Source organism: Theobroma umbraticum, unplaced genomic scaffold, assembly GCF_002168275.2.
Source record: "Theobroma umbraticum cultivar Fairchild unplaced genomic scaffold, ASM216827v3 scaffold_147.0, whole genome shotgun sequence".
Classification (NCBI taxonomy): domain Eukaryota; kingdom Viridiplantae; phylum Streptophyta; class Magnoliopsida; order Malvales; family Malvaceae; genus Theobroma; species Theobroma umbraticum.
In genome coordinates, this window is record NW_018397259.1 from 9,850,272 (window position 1) to 9,865,513 (window position 15,242).

Consider the following 15,242-nt stretch of genomic DNA (forward strand, 5'->3'; position numbering starts at 1 on the left):
GGATACCAAAGCCAAAATGTCTGAGGTTGGATTTTCTTTGACTATGATCTTGCTTTTCTTTTACTAATTGCTATTTCCTTAAATCCTAGCAAAACCCCGAATTGTTCTGGAAGAATTTTACGCAGGATGTAGATATGGGCTGGGACGAAGAATGTGCAAGACGAAACCGCCAATGACCCATAAAACGAAGCCCAGAGCAAACTTATGGTATAACCATTGTATATCAAGAAAGCCCAATTCGAAGATCATGATAACCATATTACTTTGATGAAAATTCATGAATAAATAATCTAGCTTAATGCTTCACAGGATTTAGTTCAACAACCCAACCATTAGCACGGGATTTGAAACAGTAGTCAAAAGGAGGAACCAAATCCCAACGTTTAAGCTACCCAAATATCAATCACCAATCATTTCTGGGCAACTTTCAAGCCTCATTTTTGAGATGCTAATTATAGCAAAAATCATGCAAAGAATTCACGAATGAGGAAACAAAGAAAGCCAAAACCAAAATAGAGCAACAAAGATGGGGAAACAAGCACATATCCATTATCTCTTGAGTCAAATTTTATGCACTAAAAGGATACAAAAAAAAAAAGGAAGAGATCCCTGAGTTCCTAAGAGAACACTAAAAGTAAAAAGGAGTTAAAACATATTTTTTTCATACAAATTTGCCTAATACTACTATAGAATCTTAACTGTCTAAGCTTTTTTGGGAGATTTGGGCTTGGAAACTTTGTCTGACTCAGATGAAGCCGAAGTTTTCTTGGGCAACAACACCGGGTTGATATTAGGAAGGACTCCGCCGCTGGCGATGGTTACTCCTTGAAGAAGCTTGCCTAACTCCTCATCGTTTCTCACGGCTAACAGCAAATGTCTTGGGTTGATCCTGTTTTTCTTGTTGTCACGAGCCGCATTCCCCGCCAGTTCCAACACCTAACCAAAACCAAATTAGTTAAACTCTCAAATTTTCGTATCCAAAGGGAGAAAAAATATCACAGAAACTGATTTTCAGGATCTTGGCATCAATAACTATCACTAGAAATTCGGTTTCCAAAGATCTAAATAAATTTTTTTTTTTAAAAAAAAAAAGAAGAAATGAAAGCTTTTGTTTAAGCAAAAACTAATTGAAAAATCAAAATCAGGCTACAAAATCTGGGAAATGAAACGCCTTTTCCATTGATTTCTCTCTGATCAAACATAATTTTTATAAAAAAATCCAAAAAATTGTAGAGGGAGATAAGGGATCGGATACCTCAGCGGCAAGGTACTCGAGAACGGCGGCGAGATAGATGGGAGCACCGGCACCGTAACGCTGCGCATAACGACCTTTCTTGAGGAACCGGGCGATCCTACCAACGGGAAACTGGAGCCCCGCTTTCAGCGACTTAGAAACCGCCTTCTTCCTCTCTCCTCTCCGTCCTCCCGCTGGCTTCGCCGTCGACTCCATCGAAACTTGAAAAACGACGTCGCCTCAGTTTAAAATTTTCCTTAGTCTTTGGAGGGAAAATAACTGAAATCTGTGGAGAGCTCTGTTTCTTTCCTTCTTCTTTATCTGTTGGATTTGAATTTCGAACGAGAGCGGGCTTTTATAGTACGAGTACGCCACGTTGGCAATCCGTAGCGTCGTGGTTTGACCTAATAAGAATTGGACGGATTAGATTTTATCGGACGGCTGGATTTCATGGGTTTGCCCTTGTGCAGGTATTGGATCGTACGGTCAGGGATTTTCCAGCCTAGGTGATCCGTGTGGTTGGGTTTTGGCCTATTAGGAGTGCTTGGGGCCAAGAGCCAATAGATTTGTTTATATTGTCTATAAACAGACTAAATTGCCCTAGGATAATGTGAATAATATGGTTATTTAAAATTTTATATATAAAAAAAGGTTTCCTAATTGGTAAAGTATACTTTAATTTTTTACGGGTTTTTATTATAGTTGTTAGTTAAGTAATTTACATTTGCAAAATAATAATACCTAAAAAGGAAAACAAAGGAAAAGTAGAAATATTTCTATTAGTTAATCAATTATAAAATGTAACACCCATATCAAAGTATTATTGGTCTAACATCTTTTCGGATCTAAATCAAATCATTTTCAAAAATTTAACATTTTCGATGTAAGATGGAGTACCACATAAAATTATCAACTTAAGGTTATTTGTTTAATATTTTGGACAATGCACTCTTGTATTTGTACAATTTTTTTTCCATCATAGTAGGAACAATATAAAAATAAATAAAAAATACATTATCCAAATTTTTTTAAAAAAAAATTGTAGTATGAACTGAATTTAAACTAAGTCATCATTTTTATCATAATGTTTTAAGTTTTGAGAGAACATCTAAAAAAAGCCTTTAACTTATTTAAATAAATTCAAATAAATTCTTATATTTTTATTATATTCAATCAATTATTTATATTTTTATTTTAAATTAAATAAAACTTTACATTAATGTTTAATTTAATCAAAATATTATTTATCATTTTATATTACATAATACTGATATGACATTTTAACATATTATAATTAATAATAACAGAACATATTAATTTAACATGATAATATAATTATATGACATTTTTTATATTTCACATTAACATATGTCAATGTCATAAATAACATTTTGATTGATAATAAATATTCAATCATTAATCACTTATTTGATCTAAAATAAAAATAAATAAATTGAATTAAATATAATAAAATATAAAAAATTATTTAAATTATCTAAATAATTTAAAAACTTATTTAAAGATTATGTTTAATGTTTTATGTAAACATTGATTACTTTTAGTATTATTATTATTATTATTATTTACTTTAGAAGAAAAGGGATTCAAATTCACAATATTTATGTACAACTTAATTAACGAGTCATTAATAATCAAATTTTAATGAGAAAAAAAATTAAATACACATGTAAAACAATTTAATTTCTCCTGTGTAGATCAAGTTGTCTCTCCATAATTTAAAAGTATTTTTCTCTATCAAGATTAATCTCACATCTAATTTTTAATTGGTTAGAACACATACAACAATGAAATTTTGTTTAGAAGTCTCTAAATTAATTAATTAGTTATATCCTGTGTCCTGCCCCTCTATCCCAACATGAGAAAAAACAAGACATCAAACTTCATCTGTTAATGACCTGAGAACCTGTATTTGCATCTTCCTCAACCCAACAGCAAACTCCAAAGCCTCGTTCATGGCATCTCGAGCAGCCGCCAGGGCATCCTCCAGGTCCTGATTAACCATGTAATAGGAACATATCTGGCTAAGTATACGATCATGCCTTTCTTGGAACCTCAAAGCCCTTTCTTCAGCATGTTCCAATGCCTGGCTAATCATCCTTAGCCTCTCTATCAAAACCTGTTGCCTTTGCCATCGCTTGAAACATGGTAGTACCAAGAAGAAGGAAGCAGAGAAGCCAACGACGGCAGCGAAAACTACACGAACGTGATCCATTAAAGGGATTTGGTGTTGATTATGGGGAGGAGGTGTGGGAGAAAGGCAAGCAATTTTAAGAGAAATGGAGATTCCTTGCTTTCAATGACAAGTTCTTTGGGGGTTTGCTTTTGTGTTACTCTTCCTCCATGGATTGCTTCATTATATGGTCTAAAACGTTCTGAGGCTAATGCTACAAACTTTTGGGGTAATGTTTCTTAAAATTGATTAGTGATCGTTAGTGTTCTAGCAAAGTTTATGGCAAGAAGTTAGACGACATAAAATTATATAAGTCTGACATTAACTAGATCGTGTTGTCAAAAAGCCAGATAGAAGTCGGCCAATTCAACTAGTCTGAAAGCTTCAGTTATCGTCAAGAAGCTTTGCGACTAATCAACTAACCTGGAGCACTTCAGTTTTGAGAGTTTTGCAGAGATTCTACCACGAGAAGTACTCAAGTCTGAGGAATGTTTTCTCCATTTCCTCATTCTTGGCTTTCGTGGCTTTCCTGCCTTCCTGTTTGATGACCGGATTTTCTCCAAGCGCTGACGGCGAATTTCAGTATCGGCCCACCCCTTTCCCCAGTCCGAGAAACTGGAATAAGCTCTTGGTTTTCTCATTGACAGAAGCATGTCTGCCTCCGGGTAAACATGGAAAGCCTCACCACTGTCATAGTGGAGAAACTCCACTCCCCTCTTTGTTGGTTCTGGGAATTTTATCTGAACATGGATCTGCACAAGACAGTGCATGTTAAACAAGAATACCAGAGTGGTGAGCAAAGATATTCATGTCTGAAAATCCGGCAGAACGAATCCAAGATATTCTAAGTCATCTCTTCTTGGCTACAGACCTTACAATTTTGTACACCTAGGGCAAAACAAAACTGAGGCAAATGAATTTGGACTTAGACTGATCATGTTTCTATATCAATCAGACTGACACGTTTAACAGTGTGAAACTTACTTAAGACATGATTAGTTAATCGTGTTATATATCATATATCTGTATAACTCGTGACCCGTTTACTAACTATTTATTTAATCGTGTTCATGTATCGTGTAAATACATTTAGTACATGGTCAAGACCTTCATAGTTGACAATAAATAAGACATAATTTACACCATTACAACTAACGTTAATTTCATTCATGTACTCAAATTGGAGAAGCTGTTCGTTTAAGTCATAAGTGCATACCTTATGATCCCCCTCTCTTATATATCCTTTAGCTTCCATGATTCGAGCAAGACCTTTCCACCATAGCAGATCGGTAGCTATGAATTTTTGAGACTGCAAATATCCATCACATGACAATCATCAAATACCATGTGAGAATTCCTGTTAACATATTGTTAAACCAGGTAGATATATGAAAGAGAGATCACCTGTTCCCTTATTTTATTGACAAAAGTTCTGAGGTTTGGCTTCTTTAAGAATTTTTGTCGTTCAATATTACTACATGGAGGATCATCATAAGAAAAGTCCATGAAACTGTTCTCTGCCTGCAATTTGATATGAATATCATGAACATAAGGAAAAGATGAAAGAAACTAATCCTTTTGACCATGAGCATATGATGTGTTCATTAGTTTCATGAGGTCACTGTAATGAAATGTAAAAATGTAAAGAAACAGAAATTGAACATAAGCACACACACTTACATAACGAGCAGCAATAATTTGCATCAAAATATTTGCCTCCTCTTTCAAATCTTGCTTGCTAGGAGATCCATTGACACAAACATCACACCTGAATAAAAAGAATTTACTAAGAGAGTTAGAATAAAGGGATAAAAGAAAAGAAAAAATCAAAATAAAATAAATAAGAACTAATATTACAGCAACTATCATTGCAAACAACTACCATAAAAAACCTTAAAAAAGCATTACACACAAGAGGCACTTCTCATTACTGAAATCTTCCCCAAAATACTCAACAAGGGTTTTGGCTCGACAGCAAGAGGTATTCATTCCATATCTGCAATTAAAAGTTAAGTAATTAAAAGCCAAAGCAGAGAGGGAGCAAAACAAGCAAGAAAAAATGTATTATGCAAACCTGAAGCAATCAGATAACATTTTATACGCCTGTTTTGTCTGATCTTCGCTTCTTTTACTAGGTAGAAGTGTTGGCACTCTTGATAAGTTTACATATAAAACTGCCAGGACATAAAGTATAGCTCAAGCTAATGTTAAAAATGTACCCAAATAAAGAAAAAAAAAACCTGATAAAATTACAAACTTCAGCTAGTAGTATTCAAAAAGAAAATACACTTTCTGACCAAAAAAATTACTAGAAAAATACAATAGGTAAGTTCTTTGCTTTGACAGTGAGCATGACATATATTCCGAAATAGTAAATAGGCTTACTGCAATCTGCTAATTTTCCATCCCTTCCTGCTCGACCAGCTTCTTGAAAATATGCTTCCAAACTCTGCAATCAGAATAAAGTTTAGAAAAAGCTGAAGTGACCAAAGAAACAAATAACGGTATCTGCCAATTGTGGGACATGGTAAAACTAGTAGGCATACAAGTTTCAAGAGAAAAGAAAAATTGAACCTGTGATAGTCTAGACAGCAAGACTTATCACTATATGATGAAAGTCAAAAAGTGCACCAATAGCTAATATTTATCAGAACCTGATGACAGACCTGTGGCCAACCATAATGCATGACTCTTCGAACATTCAACTTGTCAATCCCCATTCCAAAAGCCATAGTGGCAACAACAACCTGCAGGTCAGAGGTAAAGCATAACAAATCATCTGTCAGATGGCACAATTAGATCATAAACAGTACTTCACCCTAAAATTTCGTTTGATCTCAAGAAACAAAATAAGACTAAAGAAGAAAAAGGATGTAACATGTCTAAACAGAGAAGAAGATTGCAGAGCAGACAAAAGCAGATTCAGCATAGCTATGTAACCAGCATTTTACAAGAGAGATTGAAGCTTGGAGAACCAGAAAAGTAACTGGCTGAAATTTTCAAAGAAATATAATCTTTTGAAAAACAATGTAATTTCTGGAAAAGGACACATCTTATGGTGGATGGTTACAAAAAGTACAAAATTATGCAGAAACACTTCATTCTGAGTCCTGAAATCCATACCTCTAGGGAGTTTTCATGGAATTCCTTGTGAACCTGCCTTAAATGTGATTTTGGCAACTGAGAAACAAAGAGGGAGGAAAGTCATAAATAGTTGTGTATCAAACAAACATAAACTCTTGTCTTTATCATGTAGCTGCAAGAATGTATCAGCAAGAAAGCTAGACAATAACCAGAATGATATGCATGGGCAGAGTTTAACGGAATGAAGATAAGAGTGATTCCTTCAACATGAAGAATGAGAGGGAAAAGAAGAAGAAAGATGGAAAACAAGAGTTAAAGACAGAAAGAAGCAAAGACACCATACTACCAACCGCAGTTCAGAAGTACAGAAATTAGTGCTTAATGACTGCAAGAAACTAAAATGCAATTTCTATAAGTATTTACCGCTGCATTGTAAGCAGCAGCCTTAACTCCACACTTGCAAAGATACTTCGCAATGCTCAGTGTTTCCTTTCTTGTAGGAACATATACAATGGTAGGTCCTTGTTCTAGAGGCTCTTGCAGAAGCCTCAGCCGTGCTTCTGGATTATTCGGTGGATCAATTGTCTCAAATGACCCCTGTAAACCCCATTCTTCACAATGAGGAAATCCAGAAAATTCACCGTAGACAACTGCAAGATAAAAGCAATCAAAAAGCAGAAAAACAGTGAAGCTGGAAAGTTTTTATGTTCTATAAGCAAAGCCAAGCAATAGCATATATAGAAGATCAAATTAAAGTATCAGAGGATCGTACCATCCAAATATTCCACACACGGAAAGATGTCAACCTCATTTTCTAAATACTCTACTGACATTTGCTTTTCCCTTGAAGAAATTGAACCATTTTGCTTTGATGAATTTTCATTATCACTTTTGTCAATATCACTTTCTTCAATGTCATTCAAATCACTTGCAGAAGATTGATCTGAATCAGATTCTTGTGAGATTAGAGCTTGTTTCTTTTCACCAATCATTTTCTTTCGGGCATAAAGATCTATGAGTTGGCGAAAATCCGTCTCATATGAAGACTCTGATGTTCTACTATGTTTTACCTGTAAAGAGCAGCATATAAATTTGAGGTTCCTATTAAAACACAAACAAGTTCATGATAAGAGATTATGGAGAAATTCAATACATGCACTGAAAGAAAATAAAATAAAATAAAAACAATTTAAGACCATTCAAGTTTCTTGATACATAAAAAACCCACTCTAAGTGAAAGTTTGAAAGAACAAGAGGGAAGGGAGACAGGGAAACCAAATATGACCAAAACCATGCTGCAACAAGTGAAAACTCACTGAGAATCGTAAATTTGGACGGAAAAATGAAGTGAGCACAATCTTTGTCTCCCTTGACATGCGCAAGGAATCAAGAATGTCTTGTCGAACCCGAACTGTGGCAGTAGCAGTCAAAGCCATAATTGGGATGTCAAATTTCAAGAATTTTAAATTTGTGGCACTGAAACTCTCTCGTAATATAGACAATCGCCTGAAACAATGGAACATAGCCATATAAGGATGGCTAAAGCTTCAAAAACAAACTTGAGAGCCAGGCTTAATGTACCCAAAAGCAGTGTACAAACATGTTTCGAGCTAAACAAAAATATAATAAAGTGAAATTTGAAATTACAAAGAGATGTGTGGCTATAAAAATATGAAATGGCTGTCAAGTAAATTCCAAAAGATATTAGAGAAAGAAAAATTAACAAGTGACAAAAACTTACATCAATTGATTTACTACATAGATAAAATGCAATCAAAATTCAACTGTCTTTGTGCAAATCACACCTGCTTTAGCCATGAATAGTCATTTGGCTGGCTCTTAAATGCATTTAAGACATGGTTTAGTAAAATGCATATTTTTCCCTAAATCAAATAAGTACCAATGTTGATTTAAGTTAATTGGGTGAAGAAGAAATACAAAAAACCATGCAAACATAAGCAATACATACCCGTAGTCGGGACGAAAATCATTGCCCCACTTAGATACACAATGGACTTCATCAATTGCAAATAATGTAATTCCATGACTTTCTGCTAGCCTCTGGAGAGGTTTAATTAGTCTGCACCAAAGTACAAGTACTTTCTCAATTACAAAAAAAAAAGAATAAACATTTTCTTTGAGAAAAAAACAAAGAGGCAATGCATGCACCTACCTCAAAATTGTCTCTGGACAAACATATATAATATTATACATTCCTCTCATGGCTTTCTGTTCCACGCTGCTGTCTGGTTGCCCAGACCCAAGAAAACATGCAGAGACCCCATGTTTTGATAATTTTAAGCACTGATCGTGCATCAAGCTTATCAAAGGAGAAACCACAACCACAACCTTTCCTGTTAATAATGTAGGAATCTGGAAACAAAGAGATTTTCCTGCAGAAGGTAAATAATTAGTACCTAAAAAATTATGAGATAGCAAAGTGAATGGCAATAAGAACAAGACAAGCAAAAGAATATAAGTATTAACCAGATCCTGTTGCGGCAAGAACAAGACAGTCTTGGTGAGTGAGCCAAGCAGCCAAGGCTTCCTTCTGGAAACTCTTCAAGGATGAATAACCAAAATGCTTTTGTAATAAACTGTTAACCTTTGGCTCCCAATTTGATCCAATATCAGGCTCCTCAGAGCAGCAAACTGAAAATGGTTCAGGCACAGTTTCAAGCTGATTATTTACAAAAGGAAATGATCCCTTTTGTTCTTCCACAGGACTATGCGACACCTGGGATCGGGACACAATTCCATCAGGTGCATCATAACCTTTGCTTCGCTTTGGTTTACTTGTGGATTGAAAATGATCCCATATACTAGACTGTCGCATTAGACCCTTAGATTGTAAGGATGACATGCCTCTTTTACTCCTCCCATTCCTTGAAGAACATTGAGAACCAGTCGATGCAATGTGACTATTCCTATGACAACCATTCAAAACATACTCAACCGCATCATTAACTGATGGTCCCACGGCTTTTACAGCTTCTATGGCATCAGAACTCTCAAATCCCATTTCAATAAGCTCTTGAACAACTTCATCAGACGGCGCATTATTTCCACCCATTTCATGAGAACTGTCAACCAAGGATAAAACAAAAACCTACCCTAAAGTCAAGGACATCTCAAACACATAAAGCAAAACCTAGTTGACTCAGATTAGTTCTCTTCCTTTCTCTTCCCCTTTTTCAAAGTTTCTGAAGAAACTAAAATTGTCACTTAAAATCTACTCAAAAATAAAATATTACTAGAAACCTAATTCTTCAATTATAATAAAGTTCGATGTATCCATTTAGCAATGCGAGCTTAATCTGAATAACACAAATTTTCGATCCATACTTCCCAAACGATGGTACAATAATTCATATTTTATCGTTTTTCTCCCTTCCTTTTCCTTTTCATTTTCTGGCTTACCAAACAGAACCGAAAGATCAAAGTCAAGCAGACGAGTAAGGGAGTTCGAATCTTAAACGTTTCAGAAGAACGAATTCAATGCATTAAAAGCCAAACAAATGATAAAAAAAAATTCAAAAAACAAGACTGCAAAGAGAAATCTGACCTAACTCAGACGGCGATTCAGCTTGAGATCCGAGAAAACTTGAGAGAAAACAGAAAAGCTAGAATTTGCAAAGCCCTTTTTTTTTTTTTTTTCCGAATTGGTGAATTGAAATTCAATTGGCCGCGAAAATATATTTGCTTTTAAGCACCCACGAGCCACGCGCCAAAAGTGAACCGGCGCTCCAATTAATTAATTATATTATATGCTATTTAAATATTAATTTATTTCATATTTCAATTTACAAAATCAAAACATTTCAAATGCATATGACATTCAGTGAATTAGAGTTATTAACAAATAAAATACTTAATTATAGAAATAGGTAAATTATCAAATATACACTCACTCTCAAAAGAATATCCTTAGCTTAACATACAAAAATATCCTTAGCTCAACACATAAATCTAACTATTAATCAATTATTCATGTTTTCATTAATTTGAAGACATAGTAATATTTTTTGATAATTTTACTTTTTATTAATTTTAAAAATTATTTAATTATATAAATAATAAATTTTTTTAAAAAAAATTTTCTCTTATTCAAAAAAAAAATTTCTCAACCTTACCTCTCGCATATTAATCACCTCATGGCTAAATCTAATCAAAAAATGCCAAATTCAACTAGATCACTCTCCCTTATGAGAGCATGAGATCTAAAATGCTCAACTAGATGGGGAGTGTGATGGAGATACGACCACATCTGGCATTCCAATACTAAATCCGATCACTAGGTAGCCGATTAGTGTAAAGAAACACCGCAAATCAACTTGAAAGAAAAAAAAATAAAGTAAAAAAAGATAAATATATTTTAAATATTTCACGTTTACTTGTTATTATCGTTTACAAATTTGAAGTGAATTGTATATTTTGAATACTAATAGACACGTGTAGTAGAATTATGATTAAAAATTAAGAAGTCAAGATATTTTTTCAATATATTATAATTGTATAACACTTTTAATAAAATCTGTTTGCAATATCAATAACTTCAAAATAATTTTTTTTTTTGTAATTTTCATATAATTTTTAATAATATCAATAAGTTTAATGAATATTTAGTAACATAATATTAATTTTATAACTTTTTCGATATTATCAATTTACAAATCAATATTCTCATAATTTAATTATTTTTCCTAACTTTCACGTAATTTTGTAACTTTTTCAATAATATATGATTTACAAAATCAATATTATAAGAATATAATTATTTTTTTATTTTTCATTTACTATTTAATAACCTTAGACATTTTTGTCAAAAATTTCTATTGAAAATATGAGTAAATAGGTTTATTGAAATATTAAATACTTAATCATAAAAAAATTTATTAAATACTTATTTACTAAAATATCATATACTTATTTAATGTTATATTTGCAGCACTCATCTATTGCCCAATAAGCTTATAAATGCTTTATGTATTAAAGATCTCACATCAATAAAAACGAGTACGTCTTATATATATAAATATGCACTTTCCACTAAGGTTAGTTTTTAAGAGAGAAGGCAAGGGTCCCATGACATATGATATAAAAGTAAATTTGAATTTTTATTGATACGAAACCTTATAAGAAATAAAAGAGTTGAGATAAAGTCGAATTAATGTAAGAATCTCTCTTTTATATGATAAGAGATAAAATAAATCTTAAAGTTATAAATATAAACCTTCCATCACAGAAATATTTTTTTAGATTGAGAATGTGTATCTTATGACATTATAAGTATCATCGTAAATATTCAATAATATTTTGTTATTGAAATATTAAATATATATTTACTGAAAATAAACTATATTTACATAGCCTTTTTAGCAATCTGATTTTGCAAAATCATGTACTTCAAAATATATAAAAGTTTTTGTTTTTTTATTTATTATTTAATAGAATTTCATTGTTATTTTTCATGAAAATATAAAAACATTATATTATTAAAATTTTAAATACTTATACAAATTTGTTAATAACCTTTGTTTGCAAAATTAATAATCTTAAAAACCCACAATAATGACTTAATGTTACGAAAATATCAAATACTATATATTATTTAAATATCGTATACTTTTCCAACAAAATAAGTGATTTTATTTAATATTTTAAAGTATTTATTTATTTATTTTCTTTTTATTCATACTTTACTTTTTCTTTTTCAACTTTTTTTTATTTATCTTCTTTTTTCTCATTTTAAGTGGATGTTTATTTTAAAATTTAAATCTATCCATGTTAATTTTGAAGAAAAATACAACAAAAAGAAAAAAAGGAAAAAAAAAAGACAATAGAATCTTAATCCTCTGCTCTCAACAGTTTACAACTCATCAGTAGGTTCATCCTCCTCTTCTGATCGAGCCGAGCTGCCACCACTTTTCTCATAAACCTGTTTTATGATTGGATTACACACTGCCTCCACCTCCTTAAGCTTCTCATCAAAGTCGTCCTTCTCTCCATTCTGGTTATCATCCAACCATTCCAGGGCTTCTTTCAAGCTGCTCTCGATCCTCTCCTTGTCGCCAGAACCAAGCTTGTCTGCAAGCTTGTCCTTGTCATCAATGGTGCTCCTCATGTTGTATATGTATGTTTCTAGCTTGTTCCTGGAATCAATCTTCTCCCTCACTTTCCTGTCCTCTTCCGCGAATTCCTCAGCTTCCTTCACCATCTTTTCGATCTCTTCCTGGCTGAGCCGCCCCTTGTCGTTGGTGATGGTGATGGATTGCGACTTCTTCGCTGCTTTGTCCTCTGCTGTCACATGGAGGATGCCATTGGCATCAACCTCGAAGGTGACTTCGATTTGAGGAACTCCCCTGCAAGAACAGAGATAACATTGGTTGGTCTATCACACCGGGACAGTTTAAAAATAAAATGATCAAATTTGGAATATGATACTCACCTTGGGGCAGGTGGAATACCAGTCAGATCAAATCTTCCAAGCTCCCGACAATCTTTTGTCAAGCTTCTTTCACCTTCATAAACCTGGGATTTTGCAAACACAACATGGGTTTAGGTTCAACAGGGTAATAAGGATACAATAAACACATCAAAGAAGCAAGATTTGTTTGTTGTTACCTTGATGGAAACTGTGGTTTGCTGGTCTTGGTAAGTGGTGAAGACCTGAGATTTCTTAGTTGGGATAACAGTGTTCCTTGGGATCAACTTGGTCATGACACCACCAACTGTTTCAATGCCAAGACTCAACGGAGCAACATCCAGAAGAAGAATGTCTGCCAAGAATCAAAAAACAGGAAATCTTGTTCTTGTTACTGTGGTCGATCAACGTTTTCTGCTCTGCCAAAACTAATGAAAGAAGATCATTATTACCTTTGGTTTCTTCCCCTCCTTCACCGCTAAGAATCCCACCCTGAACCGCAGCGCCATATGCCACAGCCTCGTCCGGATTGATACCCTTGCTAGGCTCTTTGCCGTCAAACAAATCCTTCAACAGTTGTTGAACCTTGGGGATTCGAGTACTTCCTCCAACAAGCACGATTTCATTGATATCAGACTTCTTCAAATCGGCATCCTCCAAAGCCCTCTTTACTGGTCCTAGAGTTTTCTTAAACAAGTCCATGTTCAACTCTTCAAACCTTGCCCTTGTCAATGGCTCCGAGAAATCAACACCATCAAACAATGACTCGATCTCGACCCTAACCTGATGCTGGCTGCTCAAAGCTCTTTTTGCTCTCTCACATTCCCGACGAAGCTTCCCTAGAGCCTTGTTGTCCTTGCTGATATCTTTGTTATATTTCTTCTTGATCAACTTGATGAAATAATCCATCACTCTATGATCGAAATCTTCTCCTCCCAAGTGGGTGTCTCCACTGGTAGCAAGAACTTCAAAGACTCCATTATCAATTGTCAGAATACTAACATCAAATGTACCACCGCCTAGATCATAGACCAGAATGTTCTTCTCTCCTCCTTTCTTATCCAATCCATATGCAATGGCGGCAGCCGTAGGCTCATTGATGATCCGAGCCACATTTAGCCCGGCAATGGTGCCAGCATCCTTGGTAGCCTGCCTTTGTGCATCGTTGAAATAAGCTACAAAATCAGAAAAAAGAACAGAACCCATTAAACCATATTCTGCTCTCTGTAGTTCCACATAACAAGAACAATGTAACAAGGAGATTTTAACCATACCCGGAACGGTAATAACAGCATCTTTGATCTTCTTCCCCAAGTAAGCTTCAGCTGTTTCCTTCATTTTCGTCAAAACCATAGCACTGATTTCCTCAGGGCTGAAAACTTTCGTCTCACCTTTAACCTTAACTTGAATATAGGGCTTCCCATCTTTGTTAACCACCTTGTAAGGCAAGAACTTTATATCTCTTTGAACCTCAGTATCATCAAACCTAACATTAAAAAACAAAACATTTCAAGTTCAATTCACCTCCAAAACGAATAACAGAAAAACCCAACAAGTTAAACTTCAAAAATATCAACTTCTTTTACTTACTTTCTTCCAATGAGGCGTTTAACATCAAAGATGGTGCGTTCTGCATTGAGAGCCGCTTGATTCTTTGCGGCTTCCCCAATCAAACGCTCTGTATCAGTGAATGCAACCCATGATGGGGTGATTCTGTTCCCTTGATCGTTCGCTATAATCTCTACGTGACCGTTTTTATAAACTCCCACGCAAGAATACGTAGTCCCCAGGTCGATTCCGATCACCGTTCCTACCTTCGTTTCATCTGCCGCTACTGCTATTCCTAAGTAGAATTCTTCACGAAAAACCAGAGAAAAACAGAGTGAAACAGAGCAACTCAAATTGAAAACACAAATTTCAGTTAAGAAAAGAAAAGGATCTCTGTTTACCTGAAATAAGGAGAAATAAAACCCAAAACGCCTTGTTCTTGATCGCCATTGTTGCTGTTCGATTCACTGCCATCTGAGAAAAATCAAATTTACTTGGTTTTAGTTTTCACTCTGGTTTTTGATTTCGGTAGAGCGTAGGTGGTTGAAATGGTGGTTTATTTATACAGGGGTGAAGGGTGTTCGGTGCTAGAGTGTTCTACCCAATGGGAGAGGGCCATGTCATTAAACTGACGCTTTCGTTGTTGGCAATTGAGGAATAGTACCACGTTGTGGACCCAATCGGTGGATGACACGTAAGGAAATTGGAAAATTTGACCGTCTTGTCCGGAATGTTCTTGAAATTGGATGGCGGGTTTAGCG

General features: G+C 34.4%; 3 protein-coding genes across 4 annotated transcripts; all 3 read right to left on the reverse strand.

Moving 5' to 3' along the window:
- Nucleotides 1-527: 527 nt before the first annotated feature.
- Nucleotides 528-1,547, reverse strand: HTA7 (histone H2A 7). Its single transcript, XM_021427375.1, has 2 exons — nt 1,256-1,547; nt 528-936 (listed from the first exon to the last, which is right to left on the reverse strand). Exons 1-2 carry the CDS (start codon nt 1,448-1,450, stop codon nt 703-705), a joined length of 429 nt encoding a protein of 142 aa, XP_021283050.1. The 5' UTR covers nt 1,451-1,547; the 3' UTR covers nt 528-702.
- Nucleotides 1,548-2,927: 1,380 nt separating this feature from the next.
- On the reverse strand, nt 2,928-10,191 carry RECQSIM (RECQ helicase SIM). 2 transcript variants are annotated; one of them, XM_021427660.2, is made up of 16 exons: nt 10,075-10,191; nt 8,997-9,592; nt 8,683-8,902; nt 8,479-8,589; nt 7,826-8,015; nt 7,282-7,579; nt 6,933-7,159; nt 6,549-6,605; nt 6,092-6,172; nt 5,811-5,874; nt 5,500-5,599; nt 5,338-5,421; nt 5,106-5,193; nt 4,830-4,946; nt 4,642-4,734; nt 2,928-4,177 (listed from the first exon to the last, which is right to left on the reverse strand). In XM_021427660.2, exons 2-16 carry the CDS (start codon nt 9,580-9,582, stop codon nt 3,836-3,838), a joined length of 2,658 nt encoding a protein of 885 aa, XP_021283335.1. In that variant the 5' UTR covers nt 9,583-9,592; nt 10,075-10,191; the 3' UTR covers nt 2,928-3,835. The 2 variants fall into 2 exon arrangements, with proteins under 2 accessions (XP_021283335.1, XP_089639472.1); XM_089783346.1 differs by lacking the exon at nt 8,997-9,592 and having other exon boundaries at nt 10,075-10,159.
- A 2,077-nt stretch (nt 10,192-12,268) lies between these two features.
- BIP3 (Heat shock protein 70 (Hsp 70) family protein) lies at nt 12,269-15,011 on the reverse strand. The gene is made up of 7 exons (XM_021426895.2): nt 14,883-15,011; nt 14,524-14,788; nt 14,208-14,419; nt 13,386-14,108; nt 13,134-13,288; nt 12,958-13,040; nt 12,269-12,871 (listed from the first exon to the last, which is right to left on the reverse strand). Exons 1-7 carry the CDS (start codon nt 14,953-14,955, stop codon nt 12,379-12,381), a joined length of 2,004 nt encoding a protein of 667 aa, XP_021282570.1. The 5' UTR covers nt 14,956-15,011; the 3' UTR covers nt 12,269-12,378.
- Nucleotides 15,012-15,242: the final 231 nt, after the last annotated feature.

Excerpts from the sequence above, each read along its gene's own strand:
- HTA7 (XM_021427375.1), bottom strand. The coding sequence starts at position 1,450 with ATGGAGTCGACGGCGAAGCCAGCGGGAGGACGGAGAGGAGAGAGGAAG. Across the intron at positions 937-1,255 it reads TCGAGTACCTTGCCGCTGAG|GTGTTGGAACTGGCGGGGAA; the intron begins GTATCCGATCCC and ends GGTTTTGGTTAG.
- BIP3 (XM_021426895.2), bottom strand. The coding sequence starts at position 14,955 with ATGGCAGTGAATCGAACAGCAACAATGGCGATCAAGAACAAGGCGTTT. Across the intron at positions 13,289-13,385 it reads AGGAGGGGAAGAAACCAAAG|ACATTCTTCTTCTGGATGTT; the intron begins GTAATAATGATC and ends GATTCTTGGCAG. Across the intron at positions 12,872-12,957 it reads GGTATTCCACCTGCCCCAAG|GGGAGTTCCTCAAATCGAAG; the intron begins GTGAGTATCATA and ends CTGTTCTTGCAG.
- RECQSIM (XM_021427660.2), bottom strand. The coding sequence starts at position 9,582 with ATGGGTGGAAATAATGCGCCGTCTGATGAAGTTGTTCAAGAGCTTATT. Across the intron at positions 5,194-5,337 it reads AGTAATGAGAAGTGCCTCTT|GTGTGATGTTTGTGTCAATG; the intron begins GTGTGTAATGCT and ends CTTTTTATTCAG. Across the intron at positions 4,947-5,105 it reads AAATTATTGCTGCTCGTTAT|GCAGAGAACAGTTTCATGGA; the intron begins GTAAGTGTGTGT and ends ATCAAATTGCAG.